General features: G+C 46.5%; 1 protein-coding gene across 2 annotated transcripts in view; it reads left to right on the top strand.

The window, feature by feature from the left end:
- Positions 1–22898, top strand: part of PPP6R2 (protein phosphatase 6 regulatory subunit 2) — a 94657-nt gene that overhangs the window by 29164 nt on the left and 42595 nt on the right. For both annotated transcript variants that reach the window (XM_027461922.3, XM_027461924.3), the window contains exons 3-6: positions 6575–6820; positions 13042–13228; positions 13945–14082; positions 22474–22539. In XM_027461922.3, coding sequence (XP_027317723.3) covers positions 6594–6820; positions 13042–13228; positions 13945–14082; positions 22474–22539 — 618 coding nt within the window. In that variant the 5' untranslated portion in view covers positions 6575–6593. The remainder of the gene's footprint in view (positions 1–6574; positions 6821–13041; positions 13229–13944; positions 14083–22473; positions 22540–22898) is intronic.

The following is a 22898-nucleotide window of genomic DNA, read 5'->3' as shown; positions in this document are numbered from 1 at the left end:
GTCCTCAAGTCCCTTACAGACTGTTGATGCATGTCTTGGCCAAATCGGAGGCAGAATTGCTTGGTAGCCTTCTGTCAGCTCCTTCCACGTTGCTCTGACCTAGGCTGCTGTGCAGATCCCACCAGCACAGCCTGAGCAGTCCCTGCAAACCCTGCTGGGCCTCCGGGCTCCCAATGGAACAGGGAGAGCTCCGGCTTCTGCCCCTGCTGCCTGGAAGCAGTGTGGGCTCCTTGTTGCCTTTAACACTGCTGAAGGCAAGCTGCAGGTTGGACAGGTGTCATTCTGACAGCTCAGTGAGTACCTTGCAATTTTTTTCCCAAACAAGAGGGCTGGAAAGAGCTTTAAAAGAAAAAATTATCAAGAGTTATCTTGAGTAGCAAGAATGTGAACCTTGACCCAAACATGTTTATCCTCATGTTCTCATGTTCTGATTTAACTTTCTTTTTTTTTTTCTTGTTGTCTGAGGAAGGAAAGTGAAACTCGAGGAGCGGTGTAGCAGGGATTGTTTTGAATACCTCCATGTCTGTAAGCAGCCTGTTGGTATCTCCAACGAACTTTGCCTCTACTACAAATAAAGACAGGCTGGTGGTGGAGGATAACAGCTTGGTGAAGAAATACCCGGTTAAGGAAAGCTTATTTTAAGCTGTTCACAGCTGCGAATCTCTACAACATCCCTGCACTGCTGAGGACGTGCCAGTTCTATAAAATTGGAAACTTGCACATGGGGACAATAAGTGAACCGTGGTACAGGGGGGTTTTTGGTACATCGGGTAGGTATAGGCACATAGGGGGTTTTGTCATATGAGGCAGGTGGAAGAATGACAATTAAGTAGCTGAAAAGGAACATTGTTAGAAAAATTTAGAGAAGTCGAGTTCATTTTGAGCGGTAACTATTTAGGCTTAATGGTTAATGCTGCTTAGTTCTGTGTTTGGGTAACTGAACCCACAGATGGTGTCACGTCAATAATGGTAAGGCCAAGAGACAAAGCTGAGTAAAAGCTCTTATTTGGGGGTAGAGCTGCGTTTGCTGGCCTTTCTGCAGGTGTATGCGTTAAAGTGCACATGGCTAAATTGATCCGTCAGAGCTCTGAGCACCACAACTCGCTGACAGGTCCTGGGAGGCACGGGGGGGGAGCTGGGTGCTGTGCTGAGGTTAAAGCACCCACGGGGGCTCCCCTCTGGTGTGGGTCCCTTTCCTCGGGGATGCCAGGAAGCCTCTGAGGGCCTCCGGTCAGAGGACTGGGACCTCCTCAAGGGGAACGGCTGTGTGGGAAGCGGTGCAGCTCACTTCAAAGGCACAGGGACCACGCCGAGCTCCATCAGAAGATTCAGCAGTTCTGCAAGAGGAAACAGGGCAGACCACAGAATTACTCGGTGGAGGTGGGATGTTCCTTGTCCTGCTCTGAGCAGAAAATAGTGTCCGTGCCTCTGAGGAAGAGGCACAGCCTCCCAAAGGGGGCCACTTCTGCTTCTGTCCTCATTCAGACACAAGCTTCAGCTGCGATAGTGACCGCGTAGCTTGTTGTGAGCAGAGTGTGCTTCGTTTCCTAACCTCTGGTTACTGACTTCCCTGCAAAACCTGCAGCTCGAGCACAGAACTCGCAATGCTTAATAGTTGGGAACACTTTAAAACTGGCAGCATCCACTCCTTTGTGGTCATCCGTCCTGGAAATCTTTTTTTCCATTAGGTGTGTAAGATGCCCCTGGCTTGATTTAATTTCCTGGTTTTTAATTTCTTGAGCTGTGCAATGCCACGTGCTGCTTGAGAAAGGATGCTCTTTAGCATTCCTGTTTCTTAGCAGCTCCTCGTCTTCATCCATCTCTCATGATGTGCTGGTTTGTATTCCTTAACTTTATAAGTGGCTTCTAGCGCTTGTAGTTTAGCATTTAGAAGTTCCTTACCCTTAGCTTTCTGTTATGTCATCCTTAAGACACTGCAGTGACTCTTTGTAAGCCGTGCATCACAAGAAGAAATTGTGAATGCAATTTATTGGTCTTGTAATACTCAGACTCTCTCGCTGTTTTCAGTTCCTCTGATATTCAGTGGGCTTTTTTTTTTTTTTTCTTATCAACTGTTTGTCAGGAGGAGAAGATGCACTTTTTTGGTTTACAGAAAAAATGTAGATCCATTTCTTAGTACCAAAACCAGGCTTTCTCATTCTACCTCCTGTCTCTGAGACCCTGTGGTGGGTCCTGTTGATGGGCTGCAGCGTGCTAATTAATGCTGAGGTTTCTCACTGTAGCTCAGGTACCTTATGGGGACATCCCATTTCTTAAGGCCCTTCTGTTCTGACTCCCCACAGTTTGTGGAGAATGAGTGCCCCGTTAGTGGTAACTTAGCTGCAGTGAAACACATGAAAGAAGTTAATTACCTAATCACTGCAGAATGGGGCAGTTACTTTAGTAGATTATCATTTTTTAGGTAATAATGAACATTTTTGATGTTGACACCCTGGTGCCTGAGCTGCTCGCTCAGCCTCAGCCATGTGTCTGCGTCCAGAGGCTGCAGGGCTCAGGCCACCGCTCATCGGCCTCTCCTTCGCACAGACAGCTGCTGTAGAACCACAACAAGGTGCAGGGAGAAACCTGCAACCGCTGGGTTCCTAACGGGCTGGTCTCCAAAGGTAAGCTCTGTGTGTCGGCCGTGCACGCCTATGGGATATGTATGTATTTAGGTTAGCCGTGCACCCAAACACTCTTAATTTAAGGCCTTTTATGTCAGCTTTTCCCTCGGTGAATTTATAGCTAAGCGTAGTTCGTTAAAAATATCTGAAGAACAGTTTGTGATGAACACGCTATGCGGGCAAACAGCATTACTGCCACAGAAATGTCACGTAGGTTGAAAATTCAGATGTCTGTTCCCGGCTCAGAAATTGGTGGAAGCGCATTGCCATAGCTGCGCGGACAGATGCAGCAGCTCCTGCTGCTTGCTGCAACGCTGAAATTTTACTTTTTTATTTCAAGAACATGGGGAGCTCAGATTAGAAACCGCTTCTTTCTGCCACATGTTTTGCTATTTGTGGGGGGGGAGCTGCTCCCAGAGGATTGGGATCGGCTTAACCTGGTCAGTTTGGGGACATCGCTAGGGAGCGGCGGTGTTGGGCCCCGTGGGACGTTCAGACCCATCGTACCCCTCCCCAGCCCCACGCCTGGGTGTTGGTAGGTGGCTGCAGAAGCTGCGTGGTGCTGAGGGTTTGGCTAAAATCATCGATACTGGGTGTTTAAGAGGAACGGGGTGTGAAGTGCTTTTCTGACCAGGATCTCGGTTCTGTGTCCCCTGGGATCCGGGCTGTTCACATCCCCATAAGGTTATGGGATCTCTGCCTCAAACTGCCCGAAGCCGAGGGCCAGCTGGGAAGCGTGGTATGGGGAGGATGGAGGGAAGGTGGAGGTGGTTACAGGGATGCTGAGCTCTGTGGGGTCGTATTGGAGCTGTTCCCTTTGTGATCTGCTCTTGTGCCACCGCCAAGTTCACTTTGTCATGTCAGCGCTGCCAAGGACAGGTTCGCAATCGCTGTCTCAATTTCCAAGTCTCTGAGATGAACAAGGAGATTAAAATAAGAGAGAGTGACGATGTGGGAAAAAGCTCTCCAAACCAAACTCCCTGTGACGAAGGTTGAAGCACTGAGGGGAGCTCCAGAGAGCCGTTATCAAATATCGTGGGTAACGGAGCTATGCCAAGAAAAAGAGATGCCTTCATTTCATAAGGTAACGATCCTTCTGTTAGGGATCCTTTGACGCACACGCACACAGAGAAGAATTCTTAAACTGTAAAATAATAGAAGAAATCAATGTTTCTTCTAATGTGTTTCACTGTAAGGCCTTCAGTTGCGGGTTGTGTTAATGTTAAACTGAAAGGGACCCAGGTATTTAAACAAAGGTAATTAGAAAATGAGCCTCAGCAGTATCTGAGGCCCCCTTCTTCAGTAAGCATCCCTGCAGGAAAAACAGGGTTGGTTTCTGCTTCTTTTTTAAAAGGATCGTTTCAAGAATCTGTGATAGAGGCAGTTATGCAAGCGATGGAGCTAGCAAAGGATGGGGTGTGGGAACGTGCTGGAGAACGCAAAACTGAATGATCGGAGCAAGTGTTCTGCTGCTCCAGAAATAGTAATGTGGGTTAGGTTAAAAAAAGGCATTGCAATGCTGCTGTACGATCTCATACATCTCCAGACAATCTGGAATGTAGTGCTTTGACATCTTGCATCCGATTTGCTTTGTTTTTTAAATGTGTTGAGCCTTAATAGCATTATTACGCAGAACATTTATCTTGTTTGAACTACATTTATCACCTTTGTCAATGGGGAATGACAGCTACTCTCATTTCTTTAGTATTAATGATCGTTTATTTCTTGCAAGTCTCCGCTCCCCACAGCCTACACCATGACACCCTCACCTACTCCCCTGTGTGGCATTGCCCCCTCGCTGTGCTCCGTGTCCTTCAGAAGCTGGATCTTCCTTTCCTTAGGCTTCTGCACCTGTGGTGGGGCCGTGGGCTCAGAGCGAGGATGGGGCAGTGCCTGGGGAAGGATTTGATCTGAAACACAAAGTGGGAGCCAGGAACGAGAGGCTGTACGTGAATCCCCAGGTAGTTACCTGACTGAGCTGCTTCTTGAAGTACAGGTGAGGGCTTGAGGTTACCTTGTACTTACTGAAGGTGCTGGAAGTGTCACTGGGGAAGAGGGAAGAGGTGGTTTACTGCCTTCTGCTCCTTGTAGGGAATGGTAACAGACCCAGCGATGCAAAATGAAATGAAGCTCAGTAATGTAGGTTGTGCCAAACTGCTCTGAGCTCTTGCTTTGGCAGCTGATATTCTAAACAAAAGAAATTCAGTAAGTCTGTCTGTCTTTGTGGAGGTCATTAAAATATTTTGTACAATAGAACGAGATTGGGAAAGGTTGTGGTTGGTGTAAGAGTCAAAATGAGTTAGCCAGGTCCTGAGTGAGATGTCCAAGGGCAGAACTGTTAGAGAAAATGTTAAGCTGGAGGAGGAGCACTGGAAGTTTCTTAAGGATTGGGCTGGGCATTGTCTGGTGTAAATAACGCCTCTTCTAAACATGTATTGGGGAAACGAATGAATTGGTAGAGCTCACATAGAGAAAAGTCAGGATAACTGGAAAGAAAGTGTTAGAGGTAGGAATGGGATGAAAATGAATAATATAATGTGCAGTTCTCTGTATTTATATTTATGTTTGGAGGAGAATATCCCAAACACTGTGAGAGGGCTCGAGGCAGCCCTGGGTAGGGCAGTTCTGTGACCACGGCAGGGTGGGCTCGGAGGGGGCAGGACGTGCCTCTGGGGCTGGCTTTGTTCAGCTCCAGACACCGTGCCATGGTTGTGTGAGACCAGACTCCAACCCAAGGTGTTATTTGGGAACTTGTCGTTGTATTTGTTATATGCAGCCTCACTTTTACCATTTTTGCAAAGGTCTGTATCAAAATCTGTTGAATTTTGTTGGGATTGATGTAAAATGTCCATGCAGAGCTTCCTGTGAAGGAGATGATGGTGAGGAGGGTTTCCTTTCACCAAATGCCTACAAAGGCTTCAGACCCAGAGTGTGCACAAAAGGAGAGCCTTGCTCGAGTTCCAGTTTCAGGCTTTGATTTGTAGTTTCCTTTCACCACTCGTGTAGTTGGTGATCATCTTTTAAGCCCCAAACTGAGCTCGCAGCACAACGTGCAAGCCCAGCCTGGCTGCCTGGTGGCTGGGTGCAGACTGTTAGTGTCGGCTTTGGGACAGGCAGGAGCAGAATCCAGGCACGGACCAAACTTTGGCTGCCCAGTCCCATGTCCTTTAGGTAACAGGAACCACCGGTCTCCAAGCCGTGCTTTTCCCCCAGGAGAAGGAGGGTTCAGGACTGCTGCAGAGGCACGGTGCTGCGGGCTGCCTCGTGCACTGCTGACGTCCGTGGGCACCCGGGTGGGCTCTGCGTGTACCAGCAAAGCGTGCTCGCCTGCCCTGCCAAGGACCACTTGGCTGTGATGTCTGTGAGCTTAGTGGCTTGTAGTCTCATGTTCTTCTTTCTTTACTTCTCTCTTGCTTCTGTTGATACGCTGAAGGCCTTTCTTCCTCTTATGTAAATAATTAATTGCTGAAGTTTTGGCCAGTGAGCACAGTTCTGGAAACTGTAGTAGGAGTACAAAGAAGCAAACTGGGGGCAGTGTGGTTTCCTTGTCTGTGAATGACCTCTGTGTGATCATCAACCTTCCCATCGCGGCACCTGCTCTCCTAGCAGGCCCTGCACAGGCTGCTCCTAAAGGAAGATTCGGTGCCATCATCTGATGCTTTGCTTTTACAGATCTCCCCGTTTGTGTGTACAAACATGCTCTGTGGTTTTAGTTCATTACTTGCACTTAAAGCCAGGTCACGCGTATATCACCTCCACTGTTGGTATCATACAGCTGTAACCCGACTTCTCACACCAGGAATCAAACAGGACTTAATAATTTTGTGTAAAGGATTTATCTGATTCTTAAAAGCTGGCTAGAAGCTATATTGAGGTATTCTGTTTGGAAAATACAAAGGAGGAACAAATTGTGAAGACTGAAGGGTAACCCCTGTTCTTCTGTGTTACAGCTAGGTGTGTCCCATCATCATGTTCTGGAAGTTTGATTTGAACACAACATCGCATGTGGATAAGCTGCTGGATAAAGAAGATGTGACACTTCACGAGCTGATGGATGAAGATGACATCTTACAGGAGTGCAAGGCTCAGAACCGCAAGCTGCTGGACTTCCTCTGCCAGCAGCACTGCATGGAGGAGCTGGTCAACCTCATCACACATGAGCCCCCTGTGGATATGGATGAGAAGGTCCGCTTCAAGTAGGTATTTGTTTTCTGTCCTATATGAGGAAAACTGAATGAGAGGTCTTGATGTTAGAAATGCTCTGGTGCACAATGACACAATATTTCTGGTCATGCAAAAATCCTTCAAATACTGAAAAATATTTCACAGCATTCTCATATTTGTGGTGAATTTTCAGAAGCTTATTTCTTTATTATTGATGTTTTTTTATTAAGATTGTCTAAAAAAAAACCCGTGTCTTGCTGTTTCTTCAAAAACTTTGCAAGCAGAATGATCGTTATCCCAGTAGTTTCTTTAGTACATTTTTATCAAAATTAATCATAGAATATCTGAGTTGGGAGGGGACCCACAAGGAACATGGAGTCCAACTCAAATTGCAAGCAAATAATGAGCATTATGCTCAGAGTTATAAATTTCCTAACTTGATTGGTTTTCAGTAGTCAACCCACAAAAGAAATTGATCTGTACAGTGAATAAAACATGTAATGTTCTCCATGTGCTGCATGTACAAAATCTGTAGGTTCCATTGCACACGTAGTGATGGAGAGCACCTGTGTAAACAACCTCTTCTTATGATGGTGAACTCCTTAGATGTGCCTGATTCTCTCATCAAGTTGTATTTATGCATCTTATTTAAGTGTATACTTGAAAATATTTGCATTTCGAATTTGGTAAGTTTGTTTTTCTTTACTAAGTTTATGTAAAAATAAAAGGCTGCGCCATGTATAAATAAATTAATAAAAGCGTACGAGTTTGTCGCTGTGGGAACGGGTCAGTGTTGGTTATTGCTGTTGTTGCTAGAAATCTACAGAAGGATGGGATTGTTTAGGTTTAGTATTCTGTGAGCCAGTCAGTCTGTTTAGGTGACTTTCCAGATAAGGAAATGCCAGGAAATGCATAATGTAGGAACTTGGAATACTGCATGGCTGATCTGCAAGGCTTCTGCTACCAAAGCTGAATTACCAGAAGGAGCCAGGAGTATTATTTTTATCCTCTTGTCCTACAAGTGCGAATTTCACACAGGTACTCCTCAGCCAGGAGCACAGCACACAACCCTTGCCCAGAGGCTGGGGGTCTCCTTCTTGGGGATCTCCAAACCCACCTGGATGTGGGGCTGGGCCAGGGGGGAAGCAGGTGGACCCAGAGGTCCCTTCCCAGCTCCACCAGGCTGGGATTCTGGGACTCTTCTTTGGCCTTGCTGCCTTTCCTGCAGTGTGTCAGGGTAACTGGCTTTCCTGGGGGTGGCTGGCCTGGAGCTTCACGCAGCTCTTTACCCGTGTTGTTTTCACATCTCACCTGAAACAAGCTCAAACCCCAAATCTCTTATTGAAGATGCTGGGTAATACCTTTCCTTAATGAAGGAAAACTGATTAAAGTTAATGAGCTGAGAAAATGCTAAACAATGTGAGACTTGTGCACACCTTCTGGTAAAGGGCCACGATGAGGTACCAGGTGCCAAGGGCCATGGCAGCACTAATTCATACCCTTCCCATTGCACTGCAGAATGCTCTAGCACTTCATAAGCCAGGCCATATTTTTATTTCCTGTATTTTAAGGTTGTGATGAAGTTCGTGTCTCTGCTCCTGTGTGCTACAGGGTGAGGTGGAACAGCCTCTCCTAGCCCAACAGATAACGCAGTAGGAGAGGGGAGGCGAACAGATTGCTCAAGAAGCAAAATCCCTGAAGGAGGCTGTTCCATGAAGAGGGAAGCTCAGTTTGAGAGCGCTTACTTCCAGGTGCCCTTGTCTTTCACAGGCAGGCTGGCACGCCTCTGCGGCAGGGTTTGAGGATACACCTGTGGTTTAGGGAGCCCCAGGTCACAGGGGCAGCCCTGGGCTGGAAGCAGCCTGCCTCCAGCTGCCTCCAGAGCTGTGGTCCCTGTGCTGGAGAGCTGGAGGAGCATCTGCTGTTGGGGAGGCCCTAAGTGCACAATTTAACTTACAGGTGTGTGTCAGATGGTGGTGGTGTATCTTCCTCTACGAGCAGTGTGTGCGGTGCCTGCTGGACAAGCGGGTGCAGTGATGGGCAGGGTGACTGTCCCCTGTGGAGGAGGGCTCCTGAGAGCTGCGTGGTGCCCTGCTTGCTGGGACACAGCTGCTCTCATGCAGCATTTCTATGGAAGTGCGTCCAGCACTACACACAGGTGGGGCAGAGGAGCTCTTCCAAAGCAGGGTGAGGCACTGGAGAGAGGATTGAGAGTGTAAGAGTGTTAAAAAACAGGGCTCCTTTTGGAATAGATAAAACCTACGTGAGAAGAATAGGCTAAGTCTAAGCGGAACCCAATTTTTGGCTCTTAAGAAAAGGTGTTAAAAGTTTTTAGTAACAGGGAAGAGAGAAACTTGGTAGATCTGGAAGGCTGTGCAGCTCAGAAGGATGCGTGCTGTAGAACCAGGATCGGCACGGCGCTGTGTTCATCAGGTGTCAGTAGGATGGAAACGTGCGGAGTTCAGAAAGGAAACTGCACGGGACAGCTCAGCCGTAAATCCCCTTCCAACCACGGCATGCAAAACCAAGCAACCCAACGAAGACCTGTAGCAATCAAAGTAGTCTTAAACTACTTGAATTGTAATCTCCACTTATAATGAACCTGACCTACTAAGGGGTCTCAAAACTGGTGAGATCGTGCAGCTTCAGGACAGCTCATAACTGCTCAACGAGCTGTGTGTCGAGTGAGATGAAGTGAGAGCAGCGTGGAGACCTTACGGGTTGGGATGAAGCTCCTGAATGGAAGGGGTGAAGAAAAGGCTGCAAGGGTTGGATGCTCTGTAATCTATAATAGTGAGAGATTTCATTTATTCACCTGGTGCCAGGACACGTGTCACAGGGAGGCACGGTGCATGAGTTTTTAGGAATCAGGAATGCCTTTCGCATGGAGAAATGAGTCAGAAAATTGAAAAAAAAACCTCTTCATATAACCTTGAGAGTTGTAAGAAACATAACTTGTAAAATCATTTTGTAACAGTAACCATAACGTACTCAAATTTGCCTTCCTCGTAGGAGCAAAAAAGATGAGCAGCATTGTTGTGGGCTTGGGCTTTGCTTTTCGTAACTTTAAGGCACAGAACTGCACATGTGAGGAGACTGATTAGGAGCTGAACGATGCTGTAAATGGATAAAAAGCTCATGGTGCGTGCAGAGGTTGTATTGAAAGCATTTAAAATAGCAGGAGCCTGGCTTTGTTAAAGACATAATGCAGCACAGGCAGAACTATATCCTAAAAAAGGACGGCTGTGTCCAGATGTGGAGAAAGGTTACAGTGGCTGGGCTGTGCGACTGGACAGGGGCATTCTGAGATAGCTTGCTGAAGGCAAAACCCCTGATGCACCACAGCCATCAAACGAAGACAACCCATCAAACGTAGGGTGGAGAGATGATCGGAGTGTGAAGCAGACAGGAGCATTGCAGAAAACCTAATTAAATGGTCTGTGGTGGTGCTCACTTCAGAGACTTCTCAGGGGATTCCCAAGTGGTGTCAGCCTTTGAGGACCTGTCTCAAACTGCAGCACCTGAGGAAGTACCTCTGGAAGAGAATCACTGGAATAACTGCCAGGATTCGCTGCTATTTCCCTGAGTGATTTGAGGAGTTTGAATACGGAGCAGGTCACCGGCAGAGCAGAAGTGGGAGATGAGACCCAAGTTCTTCGGGGCACTCCAGGGTGATGCAGGTCTGTGAGGCAGAAGATCTGGCTTGTGCAAATGGAAGGAGAGGAATGGTTATAAAGTTGTGCTTCCGAGACACCTTTCCACATGCTGTCTCCTTGCCATTGCCCAGTCCAGCTCCTCTAGAGGGAAGTCAGGCTCCGCATGTCTCCAGGAGCTGAGGGATGGGGGCAGTGAGGGCAGTGGCCCCGTGTGGTGTGAGAGCTTCCCTCAGAAGTCACCTTCAGATGCTAAGGAAAGCCTGGAGAAAACAAGCTGTCAGGGGAGAGCAAAGAAGGGCTCTGTTATCAGCTAATAACTGTTTAAAGAGAGGAAATGCATGCGAAGGAGAAACGGGCAGTTCCATCTTCCTGGGTTTGCACTAATCCGAGCCCCAACCTGTTTGGTGTAATCCTGCCTGAAACAAGAGGGAGGGTGAATTGTAAATGTGGGATGGTGATGCTGTAAAATCAGTGAGGTTGGTTAAATGAAATGGTAGAAAGGTTTCGTGGTATTTTATGGCCAACTAGAAGTAAAGTAAGTGTAGTCACTGCTGGTTGTGTACCGGCTGATGACCCAAGCTACGTGTGCATGTTGGTGGGCGTCAGATCAGCTTTTACATCCTGGAAATCCTCAGTCTGGGTGTCCTGGAAGTCCTGCACGGACAGCGAGCACCAGCTGTGCTCAGGGCTAAAGGCACAGCTTCACACGAAGCAGCTCGGTGTCCATACAGAACAAGTTACGGTTCTGTCAGCCTGGGCTTTGCTCTTTACCTGCTGCCAGGACACGAGGAGTTTTCCTTGCTGAGAAGTGAATGGGACTGGGATGGATAAAGCCAGGCCTACACCGAGAAGGCTGAGGTGTGGGATCTCCCAGGGTAAAAATCTATTGAGTGAGTGTAAGAAAAGCAAACCAGGGGCTGTTCAGAGAGTAAAGGTGGGTGTGAGGTTGGTGTGCTGGAATTATGGCATCCACAAGGAAGCCCCAGCACAAGCTGAGGGTGGGCAGGAGCTGTGTGTGCACGGTGCCTGCAGGCAAGCAGGCAGCCACCTGGAAAAGGAGCCGCAGGTGCCAAGAGCAGCGTCAGACCCAGACCTGCCTCTCCTGGTGTCCTGCCCCTGGCCGTGGTCCTGGCGGCTCCGTTTTAGGGTGGTGTGACTGTTCGGTGCTTGAGAAGTGAGTGTGCCATCGCCTTGCCCAGTGAGTGTTCCTCCTGCCTGCCCCAAAATTTCTGAGTGCCTGCAGTAATCGCACGGTTCCCTTTCTGCCAGGGGGTTGGCAGGTTAGGAAGCACCACGGGGCTGGGCTTGGGGGGGTGGGAGATCAGGGCTGGGAGCAGGGGGCCCGGTTTCAGGCTCATGCGATGCTGTTAGGGTTTCCTCGTAGCTTTCTGTTGCAGGTGCTGAGGGCAGGAGCCTGACTCTTCAGCTGAGAGAAAGGCACAGCAGATAAGCACTGCAACCCGGGCTCTGTAGGGCAGTCGCAGGTCTTACTGCAAGGGAATTGGCAGACACGAGCATTTCCTGGTTCTTTACACTGCTCTTTTTTGCATTTTTATTTAATTTGAAATTAAGGTTAAAAGAAATCTGTTTATTGAGGTTGCGTCAGTTCACTTGTTCTGCAGAAGTTAAGGTATTCCCTTGGTGTTGTAGTGACCGCCATGGTATTGCAGAAGGGTTTCATATTGATTTTGGAGTCAGCTTGTATCTAAAGTTACAAAAAGCACACCTTACAGGATTGCTAAAATGGGAAAAATGTGTTGGATTTGTGTCTCATGGAATGGCACGGTTGTTATGTGGAAAGTGACTAACAAAGGAATGAATGCGCATTTGCAACAAGACTGTTCGGTAGGATTTTTTAATGTTATTAGTTTAATTGGCTGATTTTTAAATATGTAGCAAATTTGCCTTTTGTTTTTGAAAAAAACAAACAACCACCAACAGATTACCAGCTCTGCCTGCAGAGAGAAAATGACTCAGGCTGAAACAGATAGGTTTAGGTTTTGTATTTCTCTGTACCACTTCAAAACTGCTTTAGGAAACAAGGGTCAGAACTCCACTCAGTTTGAGAAGTTTGGGCTTCAGAAATGCTTCTTCGTGCTTAGAACCTGAAGCACTCGAGCAGACCATGTCTTTATCTGCTGTCAGTAATATGGATCTTCATTTTTAATTCACCTCCAGTAGTGGAAAGAACAACTTTTCAGAACATCACAGAAACCTGCTAAATATGCGTTCTTCAAATCAGCCCTCAAATTTTAGGTTAATTTTACTTGTGCAAATGGATTTATGTTAAAAGACTTGAAGAGATTTTAAGCGTACTGAAACTGATTAAACCCCACTTCTAATGATCAGAGCTAACCGTAATTTGCAGGCAGCTGAAATGTGTAATTCAGTGGTAAAAACCCCCAGGTGATATGCAAAGGAAAGAGTTTTTCCTTAAATGTGCCATTAATGGAGATGACCCTCGTTTCTCCTGTTATTTTCTGCTCCCCCCATCTCCAAGAAGGGTGATCCCCCTGCTCTTTACTTTATAACTTTCGAAAGTGAAGATTTTCTTGAGAGTTTTCATTTCACCTTTAGTTGCTCTTGTTCCATCCTAGATACCCAAACACGGCCTGTGAACTGCTGACCTCGGACGTGCCCCAGATCAACGACAAGCTAGGAGGGGATGAAACTCTACTGAATATCCTCTATGACTTCTTGGATCACGAGCCTCCACTGAACCCGTTGCTTGCCAGTTTCTTCAGTAAGACGATTGGGAATCTCATTGCAAGAAAAACAGAACAGGTAGAGATGAGATTTGTCCTGATACGTATGCACAAATTAATTCGCTATCGCGGTTGGTGTTGCACAGCAGGGTCCTTGCAGTCCTCATGGTCTCACTATATTCTTAGAGCTGAAAAAGAGCTTTACTCTTTAAGGGTGGAATTGCAATGTAGGCTTTGAAAAGTTCTTCAAACTTTCTTGGTTGGGGGAATTGCTGACTCGTTTCAACACCTTTATGTAATTTTTGTTTTGGAATTACAATAATAGGGATATTCCTGTGCTAAAGCTTTAGTTTTGTACTGAAGGATATTGATACAGCCTTCGATCATTGCCCAGAACCTTCTTGTTATATAAATCATGCCTCAGTCTCCTATAAGAGGTGCTGGAAACACGTGCTGTATAGTGTTTTAGAGAAAGATGTGTTCCAATTCAGAGGTATTATTTTAAATGGAGATTGTTGGAAAGCCATAGTGCAAAGCAAAATTCTCCAGCTTCACTAGTTCCTTGATACTCTTACTTCTGTGGGGCATAGAGGAAAGAAAAGATAGCAAAAAAGATCTGATTTACTACTGCCTTGAAATGAGAATGTTATTCTGTCTGCTGTCTGGAGAGTTTCTCAACCTTGATGTTCTGCATCAAGGCTGGGTGGTTGGGACAAGAACACAAAGTATAGGAAGTCTGGTGCTGTTATGTCTGTTTGTTGTGCTGGCAGCTGATGGTGATGTTTTTATTTTCAGGTGATTGCATTCTTGAGGAAAAAAGACAAATTTATTAGCCTGGTGCTAAAGCATATAGATACATCAGCAATGATGGACCTCCTGCTTCGTCTCATCAGCTGCGTGGAGCCCGCGACTCTACGGCAGGAAGTGCTGAATGTGAGAATTTGCTTCTTTTTTCTTTACAAGATGAGAACAGGGCTTTGTGTTTGTTTGTTAAGGAATATAATTCTGCTTGTCATTCGTTATGAGAGTGGATCCACTCTTCTGAGAGCTGCTTTTGTTAGTGCTGGAGTCTGCACGTCGGTCCCGTTGGGTACGTCAGCCTGTTTGCTTGCGCAGAGCGCACCTGGGTCAGTCGCTGGCAGTAAAGGATTTTCGACTCGTTTTTCCATGTAGCAACCAGTGTTTACTCTAGCTGGTTTTGCTCTGACAAAGGAAATTCGTAATCTTTCCCAGTGTTCAGAATTTCATACTAATCATTTGGGACACTAATTTGTGTAATTCCTCACCATGTTCAAGGGTGTATGAGATTTTTGGAGATGATATCCCGTGTCTCCTCTTCCCCCTTCCTCTTTAATATGCACCCTTATAAAATACCTCACCGAGACACTTGGTTTGCTGTACAGGTAGGGCGAGTTTTTCTCCCCTCATAGCCCAGTCTGGGTGAGGCTGCCTCGTCCCCCCGTCTGCGAGCAGTCATGTAGGACTGCAGGAAGAAAGCCTACCTTGGCTCCTGCTCACTAACCCACAAGAACGGTGTGCCATATGGAAAACTGTACTCATGTCACTGAAGCCCCATCCAGTATTTACACATTTGGCAAGCTTTGCTGTCCAAGTCTTCTGTGTCCAGAGCACTGAGCACACCAGTGGTTCGCTGAGCAAGCGGACGCTCTCTGCAGAGCCTCGCGATAGATCATGACATTGCTCAGTTCCCCCTCCCGGCCTTGCAGGGCATAGTGCAGTACTCCTGCTGCTTCAGGGAAGGAGAAAGTCCAGGTGTAAATGGATCCTCAGACTGGTATGGGCATTCACCCATGAAAGGAAGTCATTTATTTTTTTTAACAGGAAAGTCAGCAATTCAAACTGGTTAGAAATCACATAGTAATGCCAAGAAAAGAACTGGGAAGAAAAAGTCTTCAAGAGATGGACTGCAGTGGGAAAGTGATGATGGAGGAGTCCCTGGAAGAGAAAGCAGCTTTGCAGGAACGGCCCAGCCAGATGCAGGCAGGGATGGCCTGAGGGCTGAGGGCTGCGGTTGCTCGCCACTGCTGGCACCCAAGATACTGGGGCCAAGCAGAGGGCTCACTAATGCAGGACAGGCATTGCAATAGTGCAGCAAAGTAATTACCAGTGTAACTGCACTTATTTTTCCTTCTGATGTTAAATGACATTTTAACTGAGTAGCTTTTTCCCTGGTGGATGGCTTCCATCCAGGAAACTTCCAAATATCCAGGCTTCCAAAAAACAACCAGCCATAAACTGTCAAATCTGGATGGGATATATTTTAACCCCATCCTGTTACCTGAATTCCACCTGTTAAAGATTTCACACAGTCCAAAAAAGAAACAAAAAACAAATTGAAGATACCATGTGGCACTGGAGGTGCGCCTGACTTTTTTTTCCAAATAGTCTTAATGTAAATATTATCCTGGAGAAGTTTAAAATCTGGTGGCATGGGGACTCTCTTCAGAAGGACAGAAAGTAACAGCAATATTGAAATGTGGGTTTGAATGGGTAGAGCAGCCTTGTATCTGTAATTATGGTGATATATTCAGAAAATCAGAAAAGTTAATTTGCAATCTTGATTTTTGGCAGCAATTGGAAATTAAATGCCATGTTCAGGTGTTGTTCCCCATCTGCATATATTCCTCCGTGCAGTAGATGGTGTTCGGCATGGACATCCTGTGCCTTAGCTCTTTACCCATTATTTTTGTAACACTGACAGCAATTACACTCGATGTTTTAAGGTCTGCATGGTACCGATGTACATTTCTACTGGATGATATTTTAGGAGGTCTAATGTATCAGGGTTATGCTCCAGCTACTTCCCAAGTAGAGCATGAGTGCCATCTGAGCAACAAAACGCCTTCTACTGTGCATTTGTGTGGCTTAGCAAAAGCTAAAACTTTGTCCCAGAAGAATTTGAGAAGTGCTGTTGTTCACTAGAAGGTGCTGCTTTCGAGGGAGCCCCAGCAGGGCTGGGAAAAGCCCACGTTTCCATCTGACACAGCTGTGCTGGCAAAATACTGCTGCAAACTTCAGTTGGTTTGTTACGTTCCTTGCTGCCTGGAAAGGTGCTGCTCTACCATGTCAGATTTATGAAGACGATATCTTAACCTTTAAGTTAAGTAAAATTATACTCTGCATACCAAGTCTCACAGCATCTCTCGTTAGGGTGTGATATCCACATTGTGCCTTTGACTTGGTAAGTCCGAGACTCCCTGATAACTGCACAAGAGCCTGTAGTTCTCCGTTTTACAGATTCCAAGACTGCTAGGTGGTACTGGTGGCTCTGTTCTTTGTTCTGTTTCCGGCTGAATGGACCTTTTTTCAGCGTGTTTGAAGTTTCCTTGGCTGCTCCTTGCTGGGATGACGTTAGCCTTGATGGAGGTGCTCACTGTGTTAGTGCAGTGTTTGACATCCAGAGCTGAGTGAAGCAGGGCCAACAATTCCATGAGCACTTGAAGCTGGCATTGCCACAGAAAGCAGCAGTCTTGCTTCCGCTGTCTCTTGCTGCCTGTTCTGCCCATCCAGCTCCTCTTGAATCTTTGTTCGTGTGGCTGTAGAGAGACATGGATTGGGGAATCAATACGACTGTGAAAACACCTCTCTTATTTGTGTTCATTGCCAGGATTGTTTTCAGCTGGATCAATTCCTTGTTTTATTTTTTATTTATTATTATTTATTTATTTTTCTTATTATTTTTTTGCACGGCCTTGTACAATGATAAGGGAGTTGAAAAGGAGAAGATAAGTGGATGAGTAGGAGCAGAGAGAAGGTTGGCAGTGCCATTTTGTGTTCTTACAGGGTCTGCAGAGTTACAGTCTGGTGGTTTTTCCCTTTCTCTTCCCTAATCTGTAATTGAGGGCATACAGTTTACATGACAGTATGATAATTCTTTATTCATTTCCTTCTTTTCCTGCATGATAGAGGAATGCTTTGTTTGTGTAGTTCAGATTTTGTTGCTTTGAAGAGCAGTGCCATCACGAATAAAACCTTGCTGGCGCATGCTGTTCCTACATACTTCTGTCCTGGGTTTGATAGAAGCACCACTGCATAAGGAAGCCTCCAGGTTGAGCAGCCCATGGGTAGGCGCACTGTAGGTGAAATAATTTGTTGTCTACATTGCGTCTTTACAGAGCTGTCTCCTTCCTGCTTTGGACTTTCACAGTTGGAAATTTTGGAAGAGTCTTTGGCAGAAGCCTCTAAGGAGGTCCTTCCAGGTAGCTTGTCTTTCAGGCCCTTACCTTTTAATATCCTTGGACAAAACCTACATTGTACAGGTGGATGACAGCATATTTTCTTTGATCACTGTCATTTGATCCTGAAATGTCTCTGTAAATTTGTACAAGAAATGATATTGACTTTAAATAATTTACTTCTTGTGCAGCAGGAAGGCTCAAATGTAGGTTACTTCTTGAAGCAGTTTAATATCAGGACAGATAAATGGCATCAAAGAAGTCTGTCCTCTGTCTGCATGTTATCACTGTACAGTCTTACCCAGAAAAACAGAGAGACACAGTCACTATGAGAGGGCTCCACGTCTGATTTTGGTGGCATATACTTGGAATTCACGTGAGGCAGATCCAGTTATTCTGGATGTCTCTTGTGCACTTCACGTTCTCCTGCTTGCAGGAGTGTAAAAAGTCCAGCTTCTGCTTTATAATCTTCGCTGAGAAGAATTAGTCTGTCTTCCCCGACTCAGGTCTGAAGGAGAAACCTGGCGTGACTCAGCGGGAGCAGTGAGTCACCGGGCTCTCGCTGCAAAACTCCACCTGTGGGTTGCAGATTTGGTTACACCAGTCCACACAGCTGATAAGGTTTCCTTAGTAACTGGGAGGATGTGATCAGTGGTATTCTGATGAGAAATCTGCTTGTCCCGGATGGATCAGTTTCTTCTCCCTGGTGCTGGTGAAGAGCGACGAGGCCCCGCGGCTTCCCAGGCTGTCTGACTGCACAGAAACCCCTTGCTAGTTCTGCACCGCTTTGGCCGATCTGATCCCACCTCTGGCACCTGGAGTACCGTGGAGCCTTTTCATCAGAGCCTAATGTGGGTTATGATCAGAGCACAAAAACTGCACGTTGACCTGCTTTTCTCTATTGCTTTTGCAGGTAACAAAACACAAGAAAAAAAAAGGTGTACTTTTTATTCTGTTTGTACCCTAAAGAAACAGAGCTTCTAGGGCTGGATTAGACTAATGCAGATACCTTTCTGTGCTAACAAACGTTGTCCCCCTGTGAGATCAGTCCTCAGGTGAGGGAAGTTGAATGTGAGTACTTTGGCTGGGTGGCTGTTGATGTTTTGATTCTCAAAGGAATCAGACAGCTTAGGCTGTTGATTGCTGCAGTCCCTTGTTTGACGGCCGCCTTCAATAATGAAGCCTGAACTTTTTTTCTGTGGCTGATCAGGAATATCCAAGCCAAAGTCACACTGCTATTAGGTATATTTTCAGCAAGTTTTAGAAGAAGGAGTTTTGTTGATGTCCTAATAATGGACTCTTTCAAGCATTGACCTGCAACACCTGCAAAATCTATTTGTGGCACAGTGCAGGTTGGAGGACCCCTGTGAAGGTCCAGTTGCCACCTCAGAACAGGTCCCACCACTGCAGATTGCTCAGGGCCTTATCCAGACTGGTTTCTGTATCTCCAAGAGGGGAGACCTGTCTGAGCCCTCATCCGGTGTTTGACCACCCTCAAGTAGAGGTTTGGTTTCCCAAAAACTTCTTGGAATTTCCCTTGGGCAGCTTGGGCCTCTTGTCCCATCGTGGCACTCCCAGAGGAGCCCAGCTCTGTCGCCTCTCCCCACCCTGTTAGGCACTCACAGATGGCAGTAAGGTTTCCTTTTCTCTAAGAAAATCCCGCTCTCAGCCTCTCCTCCTACCTCCTTCACCTCATGATGGTTGGGTTCCTCTGAATGACACTGCTCCCTCCTGCATATCCACTGCTGCCCCCCGAATTGCTATTGTCCATGAACTTGCTAAGGGTGCATTTTTTCCCATTTTCAAGTCTTTAATGAAAACATTTAGTAGTGTTGGACCCTAGTGTGGATTCTTCTTTTTACTAGTAATGTCTCCTGCGAGGCCTGCCCAGCTGCTGAGCCTAGTAGCAGGTTCTGTGGGAGGGCAGTCATTGCAGAGGAGGGCAGGAGTTAGAGCACAGCAGCAGAATGGACCATCCCGATGGGCAGAACATGGTTTGGGAGCCTCCATCCTCTAATTTCTGCATAAGTCTCCAGCTATCCCTTCTTCCGTGCACAAATAGGGCCCAGGAAACCCCGAACATTTCCACACTGCAAAGAAGCTGTTTAAATTCTGTTCATCCATGCTGCTCTTACGTTGTCTTCTCAACTCCACACCTCATAACTCGGTCACTTGGCAGCACAGTGCCTCAGTGAGAGCATGTGAGCACCATTATTTCCACCAAGGGGAAGCTCCAGGCCCTCAGGGGCTCTGGTGGCTCGAGGCCTCCCCTGCGCCAGATGTGGCTGCCTCAGCTGACGGTTGCGGCCATCTTGCGTGTCTCACTGTGCTTGCACTGATCTTGGAGTCCCTGTGGTCTCAGGCCCCTTCTGTGGCAGCCCCTTGCTACCTGTGGTACCTGCCACACATAAACACGAGTTTCTGTCCATCTGCACCCTGCAGCTGCATCATTTATTGATGAGAATAAATGCTGCTGGGCTGCATGGGGTCAGAAAGTTTGTGTCAGGCGTGAGTCTCGTCCCAGGGGAGGTGCTGAGGGTGGTGGTGCTGTGCTGCAGCCCGCAGAGCAGAGTCCTGCCAGCGCCACAGCTTCTGTGTGAGGAGTGGGCTGAGGAGTATTCGTATTCCTCCTCCTGTCGTGTCAGAGCCCATCTCTTCGACCACAACCTCGAGACAGAGAAGTCGGTCTCTTCCAGATATGCTGGGGGCCTGTTAATTCACCAAAATTTGGTATTGCCCTTCCGATCTTAACGGATTATTGCAGTTTATTTTGCTTTTGGATTTCATTTTCTGTGTCTCTCAGGAGCAGTGACTCCTCTGTGTGGATGAATGATCGTGGTTCCCTCTCCTCAGTACCCCTCTCTGGCCATCTGCCTTCCCCAGAGCCCATGATCATGACAGTCCAGGCAAAAAGAGCAAAGCCACTTGTCCTCGCTTAACATAAATTCTTTGTTTAATGAGGGCCGGAGGTGCAGCCGGTCTGGGGCCTGGGGAGGGTGTTGATGAAGCTGAAACTACAGAATACAAAATAAAGTTGTACTACAATGAGGGGCTGGGGTTTGACTTACTGTGCTCTGCAAGGGAAAGAAAAATATTTAATGTGGGAGTGCCAATAAGTAGCTTTCTGCTGGGCTGCAGAAGTTGTAAGGAGAGGGCGAGCTTTGGCAGGTTCCTCTGCTAACGGGGGCTGGCAGGTCAGTTCTGCATGGGGTAAGAAACGGGCAGAAACAGCCACTGTGCCGTGCCTGGAGTTTGTTGTGTGAGCAAAGGAAACTTGCGGGTATAAATGAATATAAGGCTTCGCTATTGGAGTTGGGCAATTTGGTTATGCTGTGGGGATACCCGGAGATCGCAGTCAAAATCGGGGCTCGTGGTCGTGCTGTGTAAACGTGTGGCGTGTAACTGATGATGAAGAATGAACATGTAAACATCCCACAGCGACGGGTAATGTTATTGTTACAGATAATTTACCAGGGACGGGTAATTTTATTGTTACAGAGGCTGCCAGTAGGCATAACGGATAGATTCCCGCAGGGGGTGGGGAAGGGTTGTCTGCTTGTTTTTGAAGATATAAATTAGGAGATTTTCATTCATTTGATGAAGCTGTTTCAGTAAATTACCAGAAGGCCGGGGTTTAGGATTTGAAAGAAGGGTTTCAGTCGTCATATCCGAGATGCTTATCCGAGAGAAAAGATGCGTGTTGGCCAGGTGAGCACATGAGGACAGACAGGTGCTGTTAGGGGAACAGAGATGGCAAAGTGTGCAGCAAGACATGCAAGGGGTCAGCTCTGCTGCGATGGGATCGAGAAGGGTCAGGGGTTTAATTTTGGTGCTGGGAAACTAGAAACCAGTGGAAACATCTGAAAAGAGAGGTTCTTAGGAAGAGTGGTGAGGAGAATTGTCTTAGCAACCCATTTTTTTGAACTTTGGGGTAAACTGGGTGTCAGGAAGAAGAAATTCCAGAAACCAGATCTGAAAATACAGCCTTGAATGAAATACTTGGATTCACAGCTGTGTGCTGGAAGGATTTGGGGGACTCCAGAAAGGAGGCAAAGTGAGACATTTCAGGCTTCGTAGGAAAACAGCAGTATTATTCATGGGAAAAGTCACTGAAAATAGTGATCTTGGATTTTTGTTCTAAATCAGACATACGTCACGCTCAACATGGCATTGGAGAGGACAGGATGGGGTCTGTAGGAAGGCTGCTAGAGCAAAACTGGTAAAGAATCAAGATAAGGGTTTGCCATAGTTGAAGTCATGTGAATAGATACCAAAAATTAGCGTTTGAGGGGAGAAGAGATGCACAGAGCTTTCTTACAAAGCAGTGGAAGGCAGGAGACTTCATTTTCTCCATGACTCATCTGAGGGGTGATGGAAGATTATATCATTGCAGAAACCTCCAGAGTAATTTTCCTTTTAATTAGGGTTTGGTCAGTCATTTCAGAAGCGACTGAGAATGCACTAGTTTGGCTGATTTGGCTGATTAGTTTGGTTGATGTAACAGATCTAGCTGTTTGCCTGGAACGAAGACCACAGGAAGGTGGGTGAAGGTGGTTGGGTTGGAGGGTGAGGTTGAGCTTATAGGTGAAGCTGGAAAGAGGGAAACTGGAATGAGTTATTTGCAGATGGCGTACTCAGCTTACATGTGGCCAGGGAAGGGAGATAAAGCTTGCCCCAAGAAAAGGAAGTGGTCTGAAGTGTGGAATAGGGCAAGGAGGTGAGGTCCAGGGGTGGCACTGCTGGGTCATGGCAAAGTCTGAGCAATGGTTTAGGGTAAGCAGTAGTCTGACTGTAAGGGTGGGAAGTGGCAGGAGAAAAATGTGGTGGTAATTATGCCACTGCTGCTTCAGGTGAGACAGCATTTATGGCTGACCTGTTGCATGCTTTCCAAAGTATTTAGGTTTTTAGTTCCCTGGGCAGGGTATACATACTGATGCAAATTAAAATACGTCTGTATCTGTGCCTTGGGGGATCGTGTATTGCCTGTATCTTTGATTCTAAAATAAAAGAAAAAGGCTCTCCCTTATCAAAAAGCCAATGTGATGCAAAGCTTCCCGAAGATCCTCTTGTTTTGAATTCTGTGATACCAAACAAGGATTTTCTTTTTTTTTTCTTCCTTTCCCTCTAGTGGCTTAATGAAGCAAAAATTATTCAGAGACTTGTGGAACTGATCCATTCAAGCCAGGATGAGGATGTGAGTATGACAAGACTTAAGTTTTGTGTTTATGGATAGTGGGTCCCGTAAGGTTCAGAAGAACCTCTCTGTGTTTCCTTGAATGATGCCCAGGTGCCTTATAGAAGGAGATAATGAGGGATGATCTTCATGGATGGACACCCCGTCCCTTCATTACAGAGTGCAATACTGACATAATTTCTTCTATTTTTGATCTGGTTTTGACTTTAATTTTACTACATTTCTCAGTTCATCCTAGTGTTACATCAGTTTGTCTCAGTATTTACAGTCACCAGCAACTTACCTGATTTTAAGTAGGAACAAGCTATTTGAAATAGACAGTTGAAAAACTTTCAAATTAACTGCTTCACTGTAGCCTT

Source organism: Anas platyrhynchos, chromosome 1, assembly GCF_047663525.1.
Source record: "Anas platyrhynchos isolate ZD024472 breed Pekin duck chromosome 1, IASCAAS_PekinDuck_T2T, whole genome shotgun sequence".
NCBI classification, from domain to species: Eukaryota; Metazoa; Chordata; class Aves; order Anseriformes; family Anatidae; genus Anas; species Anas platyrhynchos.
The sequence above is the reverse complement of the archived record's forward strand: the minus strand, read 5'-3'. Positions and strand labels throughout refer to the sequence as shown.